This window comes from Phaenicophaeus curvirostris, chromosome 2 (genome assembly GCF_032191515.1).
Source record: "Phaenicophaeus curvirostris isolate KB17595 chromosome 2, BPBGC_Pcur_1.0, whole genome shotgun sequence".
Lineage (NCBI taxonomy): Eukaryota > Metazoa > Chordata > Aves > Cuculiformes > Cuculidae > Phaenicophaeus > Phaenicophaeus curvirostris.
In genome coordinates, this window is record NC_091393.1 from 89268511 (window position 1) to 89287804 (window position 19294).

The following is a 19294-nucleotide window of genomic DNA, read 5'->3' on the forward strand; positions in this document are numbered from 1 at the left end:
GAGAGGTCATGGAGACCACCTCGTTGTCAATGCACGAACAATGCTGCTGGACAGGGCTGAAAATTTATGAGGCAGACCTAGGTCATTTTTCTGAGGTAGCTGAGGCTACTTGGCTGTAATCCTCAGAGCACTCCATTTCATCAGCTTCGCACCTTTCCTATGCTACACAGCAGCTCTCCATTGACCCATGTTTCACATGTATATAAAGTATATAAATTCTATAAAAGTATAATTCTCACTGAGTACACTCAGAGGGGGCACACAATCATCGTGAAAATATGTCTTTTCAGGAATTTGAAACCCAGGGAATAAAGCTGTGTACCCTGAAAACCTGGCAACAGTATATATTGTTGTGCTAGGAAGGTTTCTGGTAACTGGTGAGATAAAATAAGGATAGAAAAGACAGGAAGGGAAAATTCTCTATCTTGTGTGCATATATAAAAGCACACAACTCTGTGTTGTAATCAGCTCTGAGATAAAGAGATGATTTTGGCAAAGGTGATAGAAACTAGATGGCCCCTGGGTGCCAGCAAACTAGACTTCCATTCCACTTGTACAATTTTTTTTAGCTGCATTTGAGCTCTCCAACTAGTCTCCCCAATTTTCTCACCTGACTAAGCCAATGCACATTGTACTGCCAGTTAGCAGTCTTGAAATAGCCAAGCCTGCTTCCGAGTAAGGATGAAGTGGCAGATCAGAAGTTGTAAAGACTGAAAAAGCCTAGCATGATAAGCACCTTGAGTAACGACTACCACGAAACAGAGCTAAACCATTTTCTGGAATCCCAGAACACTAAGTTCAAAAGGAAAAGTTTATAATGAATATTATTATAGTTTGGCTCAAGGTAAATACTTGATTAAAGAAGACATCATAGGCTGTAAGCTCAGTAATTTTCTTCACACACACTAATTATTCCAGCTTCCTGCAGTAGTACATATTAATTTTCAATTTTATAGCTTTCAGTGAATTCTTAAATATAATTTACTTTTTCCTCCCATGCACTATTTATTTTCATTCATATAGACATCCAACTGAAGTAACAGCACATTATGGTGTAACAGCAGTCAGACATAAACCCAAAGAGACAAAATGTATTCCAATAATTTAGCTTCTGTGGCAAAGTGGTAAGTAAAGAAGAAATATGAGCCCATAGTTAGAGCAACAGTCTAGACTTGGAAAAATGGATTTGAAACTCTACTTTACCACTGATTTCCTATTCTACTTTGGGCAAGTTACTTAATTCCTGACCATTAAATAATTTGATATAACTTGTTATCTGTGTAAAGAAAGGACCCCAAATGCACTTCCAGGACCAGGCTCCCTATACCTCAGCTCCCCTCCTATAAAAGGATCGTTAACAGAATGCTCCTACCTCCATATCATGGTGTTTTTCTTCACAGAGGATCAGAAGGGAACAAGAAGAATTTAAGTTTTCCATTCACCCCAACAACGAGCAAAGCGTACTCTTCCCACAACTATCTTTCCTCCATGTGCTGTGGGATGCTGTGTCACCCCCTCACGCTTCAAAAGCCTGTGTCTTTCTGGTCATGCCAAGATTGCTAGCAAAGACGGGAGATAACGCTGGTATCGGTATCTGTGCTGTGATAATTGTACTGAAACTGTTGTCTGTTTTACACAGAACATCAAATAGAAACTGAATGCTGATGAGGTGTTTTTCCTGCACTTAGGGCACAACAACCCTATGCAGTGCTACAAACTAGGAGAAGTCTGTCTAGAAAGCTGCCTGGAAGAGAAGGACCTGGGGATATTGGTTGACAGTGACTGAACATGAGCCAGCAGTGTGCCCAGGTGGCCAAGAAGGCCAGTGGCATCTTGGCTTGGATCAGAAATGGCGTGACCAGCAGGTCCAGGGAGGTTATTCTCCCTCTGTACTCGGCACTGGTGAGACCGCTCCTTGAATCCTGTGTTCAGTTCTGGGCCCCTCACCACAAGAAGGATGTTGAGGCTCTGGAGTGAGTCCAGAGAAGAGCAACAAAGCTGGTGAAGGGGCTGGAGAACAGGCCTTATGAGGAACGGCTGAGAGAGCTGGGGTTGTTTAGCCTGGAGGCTGAGGGGAGACCTCATTGCTTGCTAGAACTACCTGAAAGGAGGTTGTAGAGAGGAGGGTGATGGCCTCTTCTCCCAAGTGACAGGGGACAGGACAAGAGGGAATGGCCTCAAGTTCCACCAGGGGAGATTTAGGCTGGACATTAGGAAAAAATTTTACACAGAAAGGGTCACTGGGCACTGGAACAGGCTACCCAGGGAGGTGGTTGAGTCACCTTCCCTGGAGGTGTTTAAGGCACAGGTGGACGAGGTGCTAAGGGGTATGGTTTAGTGCTTGATAGGAATGGTTTGACTCGATGATCCGGTAGGTCTCTTCCAACGTGGTTATTCTATGATTCTATGATTAATTAGCAATCTGCGCTTCTGAGTAGGGAATCAGAAATGCTAAAATATCTAAGTACTCCAGGGCAAGTTGCAAGAGTTTTTGCCTTAAGGACCACCACATAGGTGATGTAAGATAACACTTCAAAATTTCTGGTTTTATCTTCACAAGTAGAGTATCTAACCTAAAAATTTCATATGGGGATATTTATACTACCTGCAAGAAATTGTTTCAATCAAAACATGTCTATCTATTTCTCTGAAAGGTTGTCTCACATTCTGCTGGTAAAACCACGGAAACATGGTTATTACACAGCAGCTAAATTCTCATGGACAGCACCTCCTCAGGCATGTCCAGTCAAGACACGGAGATTGGAACTCTGACAGTTATTTAAAGGGTGGCAGTTTTGGAACACGTTTTAGCAACAAGGCTGGGAAGATACCACAAAATACAAGACATTTTCCCAATTTGTCTTTAAAATTCATTAGTAGCATGCCATAAAAATAACTTAGTACATCTGAGCTCTGCTTTAAAACTGAAAAAAAGCAGGTGTCCATGCTAACATTCAAGGCAGATTGGTCTAGAGAGGCAAAATCAACTTCTAAACTCACAGCCAGGTCGGCTTAAAAAAACAGAAAGCTTTACCGCCCATGCAACTGGCCTGCTCCAGAGCTCATACTAGCCAGTGTCTGGATACCCACCATCCTCCACTGTCTCATCTCAGGGTCTGCAGACCCAGATGTCCCCACAGATTGTCCTTATGAAGGGGTCAAACCTTGCCAACTCTTGGCCGTTCACTCCAGCCTCTGTCTCATCCTCAAAACTGACATTATTTGGCAGCCCCTTGCTGTTCCCTGCAGTGCCACTGGATATTCATAAGAACATGGAAACATGGGATTTAAGTTGGAAAGGGCCTCATAAGGCTCTAGATCTAGTTCTGTGCTACTGCAAATAAATATTTCCTATGGTTCTGAGGCAGATGACCTGCAAGGGTGAAGTCACGTTAGCTGGATCACAACGATGTACACCAGTTGTGGGTATGCCTTTAAGAAGCAGAGAATAACGAGATTTAAGATCAAAATAGCAATTCCATGGTACTTTCCTGTACTTAAAGCAAAATCAATAAAAAGAAGCATACAGCTGGAAGGAAAGCTAGTTTGATGCAATCACAGTAAATTATAAGTCCTTTAAGGCAATGGACAGTGTATTTCCTTCTTCAGAATTAGGGATTTCAGATATTGACAGACCTGGTAAGGCACAATCAATGTATCAATTCCTTTGTGAACTATTAATTGTATATATTGCTGATGAACAATCATTTCATTAGTATAAAGGGGGGCTTCAGAAAAAAAAGGCCGTCTACCAAGCATACTGGACCTAAAAATAGCAAGAGCTTTCCAACCATGAGGCTTTGCATGAAAATGCTATTGCTCAGCTTGTGGTCTTAACACTTGTTACAGCGCTCAGCCAATATAGAGCTTTGCTAAAAAAGTTATTTGTCACAGCAGTGCTGCCATATATAATTTGTTGTTCTAAGGCATGGTGACAAGGGTTTGGATTACCTGAATCAGTTCATCAAGCTCTGTTGCATTCACACAGGAATGCTGAGATACAAACGTCTGCTTCTGAATCACAATGGTTGTTCTCTGGGAGGTCTCATGAGGCTGCTCCAGGGCTTTAAATACTGTTGCTCCAATTATTAAATATACGACTACCACCAGAAAAATTGTTGAGACTGTCTTCCATTTCATAACATTAATAGCTGAATCACTTTCCTCCCGTGAAGAAAGCACGGTAGGCTTGGTGGAAAATGATAATCTTGGTTTGGAGTTCTGAGTGGCTGATTTGGGATCCAGCAAGTCAGGTGCCGCCACTGGCAAAACAGAAAAAGAAAGTTCATTTTTACAGTGCTGTTCAGGTTTTGTCAACTTCTTGCCAAGCTTACATAAATTCTGTTGCTTCCAACTGAAATTCTTAACCTGTTGAATCTTTCACATAAACCTCGCGCCACTTTATAATGAAGCTGCTGCTCTGAGTAGTATTATCCAGTTCACACGTCTGAACTTTTTCTGTATGTGTCTGCCTCCTTCTCCTATTCAATCATTTCATGAACAGAGATTTCCGCTATGCTCTTGTATTTAAATTAGTATAAAATGGTATTTTGTGGCAGATTCTTTACATCCACTGCTTTCTTAAGCACTGCGAAGCAGCCTTTCGGTTATGTTCTACCTCAGCATGACAAAGGTAACAGAAAAATAGAAATCCTCCTTTCTCTCAGCGATTTTGTCCTGCGCTCCGACAAACGCTCTCTGACAACAGTTGTATGATCACCTGCGAATTCCACAGACACATCCATAAACACAATATACCGCTTATCATACCGGTCCTAAAGTGTTAACTGCGTATTGATTACACCTTTCAGAAAATACCAGTAAAACATACGTGTACTTACTGGAAAAGTCACCCATTTATTAAGGCGTGTATTTTTATTTACAGCTACACAAACCCCACTGGCTTAGGAAAAGAGCAGCTGAGTGCGTTATTGAGTATCTCGATAACCCATGTGACTACCAGCAACTACACAGGCACTAAAAAAAAAATCCACCACATCAAGTGCAGGTGAAGGTCTCCTGGGGGAAGGCGGCCACAGCAGTTGACCGCACAAGCTATATTTAAATCGTTTTGAATTTCATGTGCGTTTCGAACGGCCACGACACCGCTTCCAGCTGCCAGTGGGAAAAGCCCAGATCTAAACCTAGAGGGAAGTCTCCCTCCGGGTGACGGAGGCGGGACGCGTCCCCAGCAGGGTCGGCGGTGGCACCTGGGCATCCCGGCCCCGGAGAAGAGGGCGGGGGGGAGCGAGCCAGCGCGGTCCCGGGTCGGGCCGGGAGCCGGAGCATCCCCCGGGGCGGCAGCCGCGGAGCCGCCTCCCTCCCTGCGGGGGCCCGGAGCACGGGCACGGCTCCCCCCGCCCCGTACGCCCCTCTCCTCGGCGGGGGGAGCCCCGCGACCCTCCAAGCCCCCCCAGGCCGGTGCGAGGGTTCGGGCAGCTCCCCTCCCAGCCGGCCCCGCCGAGCTCGCCCCCCGCCTGCTGGCGGCGAACAAAGAAGCGGGTACCGGGCACCGCCGCCACCTCCCCGCGGCCGGTGCGGCGAGCCGGGGGGTGCCCGGGGGCCCCAAGCGGGTGCAACGGGCCGGGGGGTGCTCGGGGGCCCCAAGCGGGTGCAGTGAGCTGGGGGATGCCCGCCGGTCCCGAGCGGGTGCAGCCCCGGCGCGGCGAGCCCCGAGCCTCCGCCGGCGGGGATGCTCCCGGGGGGCGACGGAGCCGGGAAGGAAAGGGAAAGGGAGGCAGGGAAAGCAGCCAGGCGAGGTACAAAGGGGCCCGGGCCGCGGGGAGCATCGCGGGGTCCTCGGAGAAGCAGAAGCGCATGCAGCATCCGCAGGGCTGGGAGCGGGGAGGAGCGCCATTGTGCTCGTACTCACTTCTTATTTACCGACCCGATGCCCTCTCCTCGCTCCACGGGCAGGCATTTTTTCTGGGCTTCGGTAGATACAGTCAGATTAAAAAAAATTAAAAAAAAAAAAAAAGGTTGGGGGAAAAAAAAAAAAAGCAAAGAAAGGAAAGAAAGGAAGGAGGAGACCGAGAGGAAAAGGCGCTGATGGATGGGTCTGGAGGAGAGGGAGCGGTAGGGGCGGGCGGGCTGGCAGCGCGGATCCCGCCGGCTCCCCCCGGCCCCGGGGCGTGCGAGGTGCCTCACGTCGCGCATCGCGCATCGCACATCGCGGCGTCCGTGCGTGTGTGTGTGTGCGGGAGGGGGGTGTGAGTGTCCGTGTGTGTGTGTCCGTGCGTGCCCCGGGGCGTGCGGAGCAGCCCGAGCCCGGTGATGCCTTTTGTGGGGCGGCGTGTGTGTGTCTGTGCACCCTCTGCCCTCCGGTGCTGCAGGGGCGCAGGGGAAGAAAAAAAAAAAAAAAAAAGGGAGGGGGGAGAGACAGAGCGGTACCTGCGGAGACCGAGGTCTCGCTTGGAAAACGGCGAGGAGAGAGGCAGGAGGGAGGAGAGGCAGGACCCGCTGGCGGTCCCCCTCCAGCCCACACGCCAAAGCCTCCCCGTGAACTTTTGAACTAGGGGAAATGTCACCGCCGGGGACAAGCCGGGGGACCCCCCCACCACCACCACCACCGCGGGGCTGCGGAGCTTGGCCTGATTTTTTAACCCGTGTGCTTTGCCAGCCCGGTGTTTTGCTGCAAGGAGTTAACTAGGTGGGATCTGGGAGTCAGGGATGGTGGCTGCTCTCCTATCACACGCGCTGTCAGCGCGCTGCCTCCTTCCATTTTAGTCTGATAGATACATCAGAAATGCTGCTTCAACTGTGATTTCTGGCGCTAAGAAGCCCGAAATTATTCTTGTTTTATTTGCTAACTCCCCGATTTCCCTGTCATGTGTCACCTGTGACATTATCCGCTGGTCAGCTGTTCGCGCTGAGGTGATGATCTCGCCTAAGACAGCAGGATTTACCCAGAGAATCCAAAAACTGCTCTCACAACCGCTCTCTAAAAGTCTCTGCAAACACGTTAAAAAATTACTCCCTGTAACAAATGGGTGTAGGTCACGAGCATTTAAAGCCAGAGGCTCTATCTGTAAAATGGCCAAAGTCAGTCACACATCGGGTGTTTAATGGGCTATAATCCTGCTCAAATCAGCAGCGCCATCAGCAAACACTTTAGAAGTCACTTATTTTAATGCTTCTCGGTATCAATGTGACATAATACAAATGAGAGTAATATTGAGTTCCTTAGGACTCTGATTTCAGCAACATCAATCACACCTGTCTTCCCTAGTGTGTTCACACGTCTCCGCAAGGTGCAGTTCAGTTTGAGCTGCAGCCTATCGCTCCCTATCACTGTGAACCAGCAAAGCAGCTATCAAGTGGCAAGAGCCATTGAACCCAATACAGCAAAATCTTTTGCAGGTAGACCTTCAGTCATATAGTTGACTTCATCCTCAAACAACAGTAGAAAAGTAAAATGCCCCCTCCTGCCTATGGATTCTCCCTTGCTCAAGGGATTCTTGAAGATTCAATATTTTCATGCCTGGATCTTTTTTATTTAAAAGAAAAGAAAAGAAAAGAAAAGAAAAGAAAAGAAAAGAAAAGAAAAGAAAAGAAAAGAAAAGAAAAGAAAAGAAAAGAAAAGAAAAGAAAAGAAAAGAAAAGAAAAGAAAAGAAAAGAAAAGAAAAGAAAAGAAAAGAAAAGAAAAGAAAAGAAAAGAAAAGAAAAGAAAAGAAAAGAAAAGAAAAGAAAATATATCTCCCGAAAAGATTTCTTAACTATCAGCCTATATAAACAATCTGTGTTCCTACCTCATGGAAAAGAATCCTTTAAGAGGATTTCTTCCAACATCCTATGGGAAAACAGGCATGAAAGTCTTCCTCCATGCTGTCCTGTGTCTGTCTGAAGTATTGTGGAAACTAGTGCTATATGCCTTTCTTTGGCAATCTGATTATTTGGAATACAATTTTGCTTTTCCTTGAGTGAAGGAATAATTATTGAAAGTTGAAAAAGGATCAGACTTATTGCCTACAGTGAACTCAGTGGGGAGCTTATCAATAGCTTCAGGAAGGTTTGACAAAGCTTTAAATATAGGCATTCCACCCAAAGGGCAGAAACGGTTTGAGATCAACTCCAGGAATGACTGCATGGGTGCCTTAACTTTAATAGCTGAAGAGCTGTCTCTGTGAAAGTAATTATTTCCATTAATTACCTAGTAAATATCTCCAATGTCTAGTTTCACTGGTATTTTCCACCTGTTGTGATCCCAGATGAAATCCTCAGCTAGAGTTTACCACATACTTCAAATGGATTCTCGAAGTGGTCTTAGGCTGGTTTTTCTCACTTTTACCAGGTGTATAAACACTCCACATATGGCAGGCACCTTTAATGACAGACATCTTCAAATCCAGCAAGAACACCAGCAATTCTTTTTGTACTATACAACAAAAACTATTGCATATAGCAAATCCTATTTTCTGGAGGCTTTATATAGCACTAGTATTTATTCTGTGGAGTCTTACCCTCCAATATTTTTATTGTAATGTATGCCACACATTGTTTGAATATTGTGTGTGACCATTTTGCCCTCAAATTTGAAACTATCGGTTTAACCAGTTTGAGCTTCACTAAACAAACACACTCAAATGCAGTATATCACTGACAAAATATACCACCAACCACCACTGACAAGATTAGGTAACAAAAGAAGCTACAACACAGAGCTCCAACCTTGCAAGCAAATGGGCTTGCTGCTGTAACAGAGAGATGTATCTGAGCAAACTAAAAAAAAAGCTTGTAACATTAAGTACATGCAAGTTTGTGTATTTCCTACTAACATGAGAAAGACTCATAAATGCTTTCTAAAAATGTGTTGGCTTGAGTTCTGGATGGCCACTTTACACACAGACAGTGGCTGCTGGAAGCTGCTCAACTCTTTGAAGTGTTAAAAGTGAGCTCAGCTGAGAGAGATGGGCATGCAGCATGCAGAGGAAGTCGGAATATGAAAAACATAGTGATTGCATATTCATGCAAATAACATCTGTAGATGAACTAAACATAGTTTTGGTAGGACAGGAGAAAACTTGTAAGGAAATAGTTATTCCAGAAAAATGTTGCCCTGGAAAGACCAATTTTAAAAGCTTACATAAAAAGCACCCTTATCTGTTAATAATGCTTTCTTTTCCTCTGCCCAGTTGCAGGAGCCATCCCCTCCTTGAAAGGCCATGAAGAGCTTTTGCTTTGTGCCTGGAGCAAGGGGCTTTTGCTAGGCCCCCACCTCTGGGTGTAGCAAATGCTCTTCTCAAACCAGCTGTGTTATAGGAGTTGCCTCAGATTCCAGCCTTCTTCACTCTTATTTGTTTGATGTGGATTTCTACATTCTCAAGGGACTGTTATGGCCAGGCTTTCAGTGAGGGCACTTCCCTCACTGACTTCAACACACTGTTCATATGGTCACCTATTTAATTCACTGCAGGGGACCCACACCTTTGATATAACCATGTATTGCTATGGGCTTCAGGCCTTACTGTGGACACAGCATCTTCCCCTCTAAAGTAAATTATGCTTTCTCGTGGCATGAGAGCGGAAAACCTCCGCCGCTCTTCAGAATGGGCCAAACCATATACTAAGTTAAAGTCAAGGATAAACGTTTGCTACTACTAAGTTTTATTACAGCAGAGCTAAGCAGAAATACATATTTACTAAGTAAATTTTAGGGCTCATTTTACCTATGCAGTGGGACTTACAAATTACTTGTCTCTTGACTTCTTTGGAGACATTAAAAGGTCTCTGATGGTTCTTTATGGATAACTGTAACATTAAGGCCATGCCATGTTACTGTATTCTGCCATTAAACTATTAGTCGTGTCCTTCTATGGGAATTTACACTAAAGAAGAAACTAATGGAATACAGTCTGCTTCTCCGTTGGGCAAACGAGCAGACAGTGTGCTTTGCAGGCAGTCAGGACGTGAGGACATGAGGCTGCTTCCAGTGACCATGCTGAGATTGCACCTTCCCAGCCCAACACCAGTGCTAGGAGGGCAAAGAGAAGGCAATAGGCAGGAGACATTTGCAGGTAGCTAAGTGATATTCAGCCCTCATCTGCCTCTGAAAACCATAAAGCCTTAAAGCAGTCTCATTTAAAAATATGTCATTACTTTTAATTCACATTTTTAAATTAGTTAAGCATATGCAGCGGAACTAGAATATGTATTAATGAGTTTTACCTCACTGGCAAGCTATTACATCTACCATGAATGCCTGTCTCAGGGTGACAAATTATTTGTTGAGCAGAAAAGCCATTGTTTCTCACCTCATCAATTATTAGCAAAAATGTCTACATGTGCCCATCTATTTTCATACAGCTCAGTTGTCAGTTTTAATTAGGGTCTAATTCTTTCCGTCACTAGTACTTCTTATCTATTTATCCACGTGGAGCAAGTGGGAAGTTGTTTTAGAAACCATAAAGTATTCACGGTTGTAATTAATATCGTGAATGCATATTTTTCTTTACCGGCTTTCATATCTCCCACTGGGTTTCCTCCCTGCCTGTGTCATGTTACCAGACCTAATGGGATTTATTTGTCACATGTTCTGCCACTGTTTTTTTGTATTTGCTTTCACAAATCTGTTATGGTTGGACAGCTTCAGAAGCAACAATTATAACTGACTTTTCAATGCCATTATCATCAGTGCTAAATGTGAATTGCAATATGTCACCTCTGTTATGGATTATTTAGGCACAGGAAAAACTTACTACTGCCTTGAATTACTGATCTCCTCAAGGGAAAGCTTGTGATAATTTGGGATTATTACAAGATGTTTTTCTGTAATCACCAAAATGTTCTACAAAATTGCTGATTTGTGATTTGTTTTCCACTTTTGCTAGTTGTGGTCTCTTCAAAATAGGAGAGTGACAGTGGGAATTTTATATCTGTCTGTCCAGTGGGAATTTTATATCTGGCTGTCCACACACATTAGTACCAATCATGAAACTGTCCTCATAGATTTTTGTGGTGTTACTGGGTGACATATGAGATGGAAACCTAAACTCTGTGTTGTCTTTGCAGAGTGGAAAAGAACATGGAGTATTTTGAAAGAAAAAGAACATGCATGTAAGACTGCATGCATCGGGCCTGACAAGACAATGGCCAAAGTTCATTCTGTCTCTAAAGATAGTTTTCCATAAATAAGTAAGCAGGTGCTTACTTTTAAACTGTGTCTTGAGGAGCTGAGGATTTGAGTTCTATATTTTTAAAGTACTACATCCACGTTTCAGGGAACTCTGGAAATAGTGACACAGACCTACGGCACAACAATCTGTAAATAAAATAAAAAGCAGAGGACGCTGGAAATCACCTAAAATAGCATTAGTGCTTTTCTTGTAGAGCAATCCACAAATAAAACTTGGAAGAAACAGAACAAACTAGAAAGAGACAAGAGAAGAGAAAGTAGCCCAGGCAATACCAAATAAGTATCATGCAGGGGTAATTAAAGAACTTTCTTGCAGAAAAAAATAATACAAATGAGGAGATAAAAAAGGAGAACATTAATTATCAACTGTGTTTTAAAACCACCAGACTTCTATGTGGCAGTAGCCGTAAAAGAGAGTGAAATTAAATCTATGAGTTATTTTCAAACGTGCACCAAAGACCACATTTTCTGGCAATCTCTCTGTATTCAGCTACACAGAGATATGTCTGGAAATGATGATACAGATTTTTTATTGGAAGACAATATTTGGTACTTTGGATGGTTTGTTTTTTTTTTGATAGCTTGTTCTAAGGATAGACATCTAATTTTATCTCTTTTCAATTATTTTGTCATTTTCTCCTGCCCCCATGCCAGGCATAGAGCTCACAAATCACAGTGTGAAACTAAGCTGTGCACTAATGCTTGTGTCAAAATATGGCAGTTGTAGGTAATGGTTAGTTAATTTAAAGAAGCATCGAGCTTCACCTTTTAAAACTGAGCAAAAGAAGTATCTCCCAGATTCACCACTCAGCATCTAAACAGAGATGAAGAGGTAATTTCATATCACACTAAAAGTCTGACTTTGAAAATCAGTGCATCACAACTTCATAGTTCTATCTGCAAAGTATCACCTGCCCCTTCCAGTGACCACGTCTTTCTGCTATGATAAAGATACGACTAGCACCATGGAGGCAGAAAGCTGGGTGAACACAGCCCAGTTTTCACAAGATGCTTGGATAGCAGGAAACATTAAATTGCTGCCATTCTGACGCATGGTGCATTGGCATTGCTCAGCACTTCCATCCTTGAACTCTCTTCCCTCTATATTCTTTCATGTGTAGACCTTGAAATTCTGGGCTTGGGGGTTTAATCTTGAGCTGGCAGCTATGGACTGCTGACAGAAGAACAGGCTGCAGGTTCATACTCATCTTTTCAGCTTTAAAGTATCCGCTAATCTACTTTTACATTTTTGCTAGAAGTAAGGTCTTTTATTTGTGTTGTACCGCTGATGTTAAGTATGTAAGGAAATTGATACACTGTTTTGTATAGTTTCCTGCTTTATTTTCAGTTGTTACAGAGAGTATTAAGGCTGGTCTCCAAGGAAAATGTAGATACAATATATAGGGGAAGATGGGATCACCTTTTTCCTCTTTGCATAATAAATATAAAAATACGCCAGTTATAACTGCACCAAATAGAACCAGACGCACTTAGGAATATGACTAGTGAGAAAGTTACTTTAAGATAACCCGTTCATGTAAAACAGCTAAAATTAAAATAAGGAAATTTCCATGACATCTTAGGAGCCTCGACATGAAGGACGTTCTATTTCTAAAATCCTCAACATCTTAGTATTTTTATAATCACTTGCCCAAGAAAGTTAACTCACCCTATTGCATGAAAGGGCAAAGTGAGATTGTAAAAAATTCATTACATTACTATAAAAGGTAATCTTCAATAAAAACTATTAATTTTCTAAATTGTTTTTCTAAATATTTTTTTCTAAATAATATATTGGCAACAGAATAACATAGGAGAACCATTGTAACAATTCCTATAACTTTGTATGATTTCTTTTTGTTAAAATGAGAGTTTAGCAGTTTAAGAGGCATGGATGCCAAAAATGTTAATAGAAAAGCCCTAGGGAAACCAGTTCCTGAAATTATTGGTTTCCTAACTTTTCTTGCTCTCTTTTTCATAACAACTTCAGATATTAAGGGGATTAATACTCAAAATTACTTAAGGTTTTATCCAGTGAGAATATCTCAATGGAAGAAATACAACAAAAGCAGTCAGTAAGAAAGCCTCAGGCTGAAGATATGTACCAGATTCTTGGGGAATCATTGGCAATTTCTTCCTTTGTTTTAGAGGGAAGATCTGATGATTTTTCTTACTCATAAAAATTGCCTAGAATATTTTGGAAAGTCAGCTAATATTGTAACGAGCAAAGTGACTTGTGGAAAAAATATGCCTTATTCCTAACGTGCAGGTCACAGGGGTTAGGTCCTGCATCCTGCTAGAAATAACATGTAATCCAGATGTCAAGGATTTTATATATATACGTGTATGTAACGGCACAACCCCACACAAGGAGCCATGGGGGAATTCAGAGCAACCTGCTGCATGCATAAGATTGTGCAGCATATCACAAAAATATCCTCAAGGTAGGGCAGGTATGATCTTCACAGCAGCACATTCAAACTAGTAACTCTGACCTCCCAGCAGTACTCAAATGCAGTACTTCCATGGCAGGTATGTGCTGCCTCCAGTTCTGGAGTTGCTTCTATGTCAGCTACTTTGGGGTTTTCTGTATCATTGTTCAGGTGACTTGCAGAATAACTCCACAACTCCAAAGTTGTAAGGTAGGTATGTGAAGTAGGTATCTCCATATCACAGGGAACAGACGTGTCATCTGATGTGGACAGAGTTGCCTTTGTGCAAAATTGTCATTCTGAAAACCTAATTTCTTTTAATTTCCATGAGGCTAAGTTCTCAACACTGAATCATAGAATCACCAGGTTGGAAGAGACCCACCGGATCATTGAGTCCAACCATTCCCACCAATCTCTAAACCATGCCCCTCAGTACCTCATTCAGCCACACCTTAAACACCTCCAGGGAAGGTGAGTCAACCACCTCCCTGGGCAGACCTAGGGTCATTGCCTAATGACCCTTTCAGTGAAGAATTTTTTCCTTATGTCGAGCCTGAACCTTCCCTGGTGGAGCTTGAGGCCATTCCCTCTTGTCCTGTCCCCTGTCACTTGGGAGAAGAGGCCAGCTCCCTCCTCTCCACAACCTTCTTTCAGGTAGTTGTAGAGAGCAACCAGCATTCTTTAGCAAGATTTCTGTTCCTGGACACAAACACACTTCCCACTAATGGCATTCTTATGCCCAACTGATCCAGAAAATAAGCCTTCCTTACTTATCTCCTCAGGGGAGTTTATTTGGTAGGCTTTTCTGGAAGACTGACAGAACAAACTTTATGTAAAATGTAGGGATGGTTACGACTTTATTTTAAAACATAAATGAAAGAAACCAGATTTTATGCAATAGTGCAATGATTGGAGGACTCTGTTCTCACTTGCATATTTCTGCAAAATAAAGTTTACACTTGAGTGCTATAAATACTAATATACTTACATGAGTGCTTAGAAAGTCTGACCTCCCTTGCCATCAGCAGAAATAATTTTACTGAAAAGAGGTAAATGGCCTATTTACCCCCAGAGCAAGTACTGAGCTTGTCATTATGTTTTGCCTTCCTATTGCACAAAAGGTTTCTTCAGAGTCAGTTGGCTGCTGACTTCCAGCTGAGCCTACACTGTCGCAGAGGGGCATTCAAAAGGCATCTTTGTAGAGCAAAAGACTGACCCATGGCAGGCAGGTCACAAGAGAGCTGGATCTCAGCGCCAGAGGGTGACAATTATTTTGGAAATTATTTTGGCTTAAGTGCCTACTAGCTACATGGCAAAGACAAATCACCTTGATGTCTAACTAGAATGAGATGTATCCACAACATGTTTTTTTGTTTCCTTTCTCATACCTCTCTCCATAAATAGTCACTGTTCTGGTTTTGGCTGAGGTTTATTTGAACTTAACATTTTAGTATAATTGATTTTATTTTTGACTAAAAATAGTCAGAGCCAAGATGGGTTTCAGGATGGCTGACAAACCTTAAGCAGTAATCTCCTTAGTATGGGGCAAATGCTTCAGTATATGTCAGCCTATTCTTACAGTCCCAAGCATCCCAAGTGTCTTCTCATGCAATCCCAGTTCTTCATGTAGAATTCAGGATTTGTGAGGTGGGAAAATGACAGAGGAAGAAAAAGAGAGAAAACATTCCTAGCTTAGTGGTTATGTATTCTCTTGGCAGAGGGAGACAAGAGTTTCTGCTCCAAGGACTGTTTATGCATTTTAACCAATGACAGTTTCAATGAAATATCCAAGTATGAAAACAAATTGCATCTGATCACTTCTACAGATATTTATCACTCATAGTCATCATCAGTCTTAGGCAGTAAATACTACACTGACACCACCTCCCTTCAAATTCTTTACCAAGTTTCCTTGTTTGGCACGCAAGATGACAAACCATCAAGGATGCCGCAACATGCAAAAAATTCCTGCTAACTCAGTTCAAGCAGAGTAATTACCAGAGTTAATCAGTTTCAACTGAATGAAAGCAAAGAATTCTTCTATCAGTTGACTGTTTGGAATAATTCAGGGAAGATTAATTTCTATCCCAGTGTTCTCTTGATCGCAATAGATTGTTAATGGCCAAAGAGTGGAAAGAAAGCTTTTTATCATCAATCACTTGCATTATTACTTGAATACCCACGGTGTACAAGGATGCACACATTCCTCTATTTTTAGACAAGAAAGCAACTTTTCAGTAACTGCTGAACTATTAGCTATTCAAAATGACCACTTCGAGAATGCAGGCACAATAGCTGCTGTGTAGAATATCTAACAGTAAACTATATACAGAAAACCACAATTTCTATTTAAAACATCATACCCAGCCATATTTCTTTTCCAGTAAATAACATTAAAGCTATATGTAAAAATTACTGTTGAACTAACAGCAATGCATATTTCAGCACACCACTTGCATGTTTTAGACAGGTATACATCTGTATTATGTACACATACTGCATTTACATACCAGTTATAAGCTTTAATTATTACCACAATATTTAAAAATTATATTAGTATACTGTAAGCAGTTTATAATAATGAAACAAATATCAGTAATTTAATGAACTTGTTTATACGCTCCTATAATGCAACAAAGATAAAGAAATCACTTTGCTGAACAGACTACTGGCATTGAAATACGTGACTTTCTGACCTGCAGCATGGAACTCCCATCTTACCATAAGTATTCCCTAAGGCCCCTTCCTACAGACATACTGACCTACCAGATGCTGAAGTAGTAAAGCCTGTAACTTTATGTTCCTTACACTCATATTCATTTAAAGCTGAAGAATGTATAATGTCAGGCTGGAGACTGGACACTCACCAATTTATGAAAGACATTACATTATGAAAGACAATAATGGGGTACAAGAGTAGATGACCCAGTCTTCCTTCCAGTCCAGATTCAAATCTCATCTGTTACTGTATATTGATGGGAACTCACTGGCTTAGATCACACCACTCTAAATAAAGTCAGCCAAGCTTTTGTCATTATTTCTTGTGATTTCATCTCACTCTCATTGGACTTTGAGCTTAGGCAACACAGTGATTTAAAAGTCACCATGCTCTGCAGTGATGCACCTATCTTTAATTAATTACAGCAGATGCAGACCAAAGTTAGATCCCAAGTTCCCTGCATAACACATGGAGAAAGCCAGTCACCCAAGAAAGAAACTCACAATGGTCTTCCAGGAACCGCTATCAACTAGCCACTGGCCAATGCTACAGAAAATAAAGAAGTGTGCCAAACCACGTCAAGCTCTGGGATTTACGTAGGAAGGAGAAGGAGACAACAAAGAACTAAAAGGCACCACTCAGTGCAACTCAGGAGCTGAAGCATCTACCCAGGAGGCAGGAGAGTAGATTGGGCTCACATCTTCTACCTCCCTGTGAATGATTTAACCAGCAAGCCATTAGGTGGAGTATTCTTAATCCCCAAATATTCAGCTGCTTATGATTTTGGCAAAAAAGGATTTGCTATTGGCATCCCTGTCCTAACAGGCTAAAACTGAAGACTTTTATTCCATTTTTACATGTACCTTATTCAGGCAAATTCCAATCGACTTCAAAGGAAGCCTAAAAACTTACAGGCATTCAAGTCTTACATTATCTGTGGCTGTGTGCACGTTCCCATGCATGCCTTGGCACGTCTCAGGGTCCTGCTCCACAGAGTGTTCAGACCAACACCCAGATACAACGTGCCAAGGCTCATGCCGTGGCTTTGGGCTTGAGCTTTCCTTGGCATAGAAACTGTGTCTGAGAGGTGCCAGGACAAGGGGGTGGTGTAAGCTTGAGTCTTGCCCCAGTACAGCAGTGGCATTCAGCCTTTATGTGCTTCTGAGCCCAGGGAAATGAGGAGGACTCCCACATACCATGACACAGAAGAAGCCTGCCTGCTTGAAAAGTTTGTGTGGGCATTCAGCGGGGCACAGCTCTCAGAACATACTAACTGCAGGAAAGCACAAAAAGCAAACACTGCAAAAAGTGTACCTGAAAAATGTGTACAGAGCTTAGTTTTGGATAAAGCGGAGCTGTGGTAGAAACCCACTTATCTATTGTATTTAAAATCAGTGTATGAACCAAGCCAAAACACAGTCACCTGTTAATTTAGAATGAAGGGCATGCCCATTATTCAAAGTGGCTTATTCCTTTAGTCCTTATCATATTTTTTTCTCACTAGTACAGACTGTAAAGTCTAGCCAGGTAAGGTGTGTATTGGCCTCATTACAATAGCATATATGTGTTAAGCCTTGTGATGTTCTCTTTATGTCATTAATTCCTTGAGGTGGAAAAGTGCTGTTGTGCATTTATTCCATTATTATCAAAGGGACCTAGAAAATACTGGCTTGATGACGTTACATATAAAATTCTCTGTGGACAAGGAATTTTTAACAAGTTGTGGTTTAGCTCTTTGTGTGCTCAGTTGTAAAGGTGCACTGAGAGAAGTGGTCCGGTTTTCTCTTTTGTAATGGACATCTGTTTCTAAAAACCCCAAAACATACAATGGATATCATCACGGAGAGAAAGTTTATTTAATCATGCGTGTGTGTTTAAACACTTTTCATCTTTGTAATACATTTTCCTTAGTGTTGTCTTACAACTATAATGACTATTTCAGTTCTCTTTTTTCTTTGTGAAATTTGCCTTATGCTTTTTTTTCTTTGCAGTCTAAACTGATTTAATTTGGGGTTTTTTGGTTTTAGTCTGTTTTTCTTTCTACCTCCAAGTGCTTCAGGCCTTCTAGCTTATTCATTTTCCCTGTGAGTTGACGTAACACATGCATTTCCAGATTCTGTCTCCTTGAATAATAGGAAAAATCCCATGTTTTCAAGAGATTACTTTGCAATTACATTTAGTTTGTATACGGCTATTATGGAACTGAGTTTGTCACAGCACAACCTGGGCTTTTCCATTTGTACTCAAATCGACTTAAGATTTCATATTGACATGGATATCAATATCCAGTTTATAAGCAACAGCAATTCCATTAATGTACAAGGGGGCATTTCAGTCATCTAAAATAGCTCTCGATCTCAGCAGTTTCCACAGGACGGTCTTCTTCACTGTGCAGGATACTTACACCTAATCTCCTTTTAGGTACAGCTTCAAACAGATAGTTTTGTTTCTTGCCAAATTAGTAGCTCTACCCGAGGCCAGGCATTGTTTAGTTCCCCAGCAACTTTGTCTTCAAGTGTAAACTTTCACATTACTTCTTGCAAATTCACTCCACATGAGAATTGAACTGCTGAAGTTTTTTCACTTTGTCTATCCATTTTTTTAATATGACTAGTTTGTCAGCCCAGTCTACTGTGCCATAACCTCTTTTGTTTCTAAAATCTGTATTCTCATGCAAGAGTGTTCAGCAGCTGTGGCAAACTAACACAGCTGCTTCTAAAGTCAGAATCTCATATGTTTCTCTCTCAATTTTGGTCTCTGCTGCAATCTGATCTCAAAATTAGGATCCCATAAACAGGGAAAAGTACATGGCTTTTTTTTTTTACAGGTATTACATAAATATCTCTTTTGGGTGTTTCACCTGCAATTAATCTTCTCAGAATCAAGCTAGTGGAGAGTGTCCAGAGGAGGGCCACAAAGCTGATGACGGGTCTAGAGGGAAAGTTGTAAGAGGAGCGGCTGAAGTGACTTTATCTGCTCAGCCTGGAGAAGAGGAGACTGAGGTGGGACCT

At 42.1% G+C, this 19294-nt stretch overlaps 1 protein-coding gene across 4 annotated transcripts in view; it reads right to left on the reverse strand.

Moving 5' to 3' along the window:
- KCNK2 (potassium two pore domain channel subfamily K member 2) overlaps positions 1-19294 on the reverse strand; it is a 132554-nt gene that overhangs the window by 76352 nt on the left and 36908 nt on the right. For 2 of the 4 annotated variants that reach the window (XM_069852808.1, XM_069852807.1), the window contains exon 3: positions 3952-4262. In XM_069852808.1, the coding sequence (XP_069708909.1) occupies positions 3952-4262 (311 nt within the window). Of the gene's footprint in view, positions 1-3951; positions 4263-5872; positions 5994-6390; positions 6499-19294 lie in introns of those variants that run through there. The other 2 variants (XM_069852810.1, XM_069852809.1) reach the window with 2 other exon arrangements.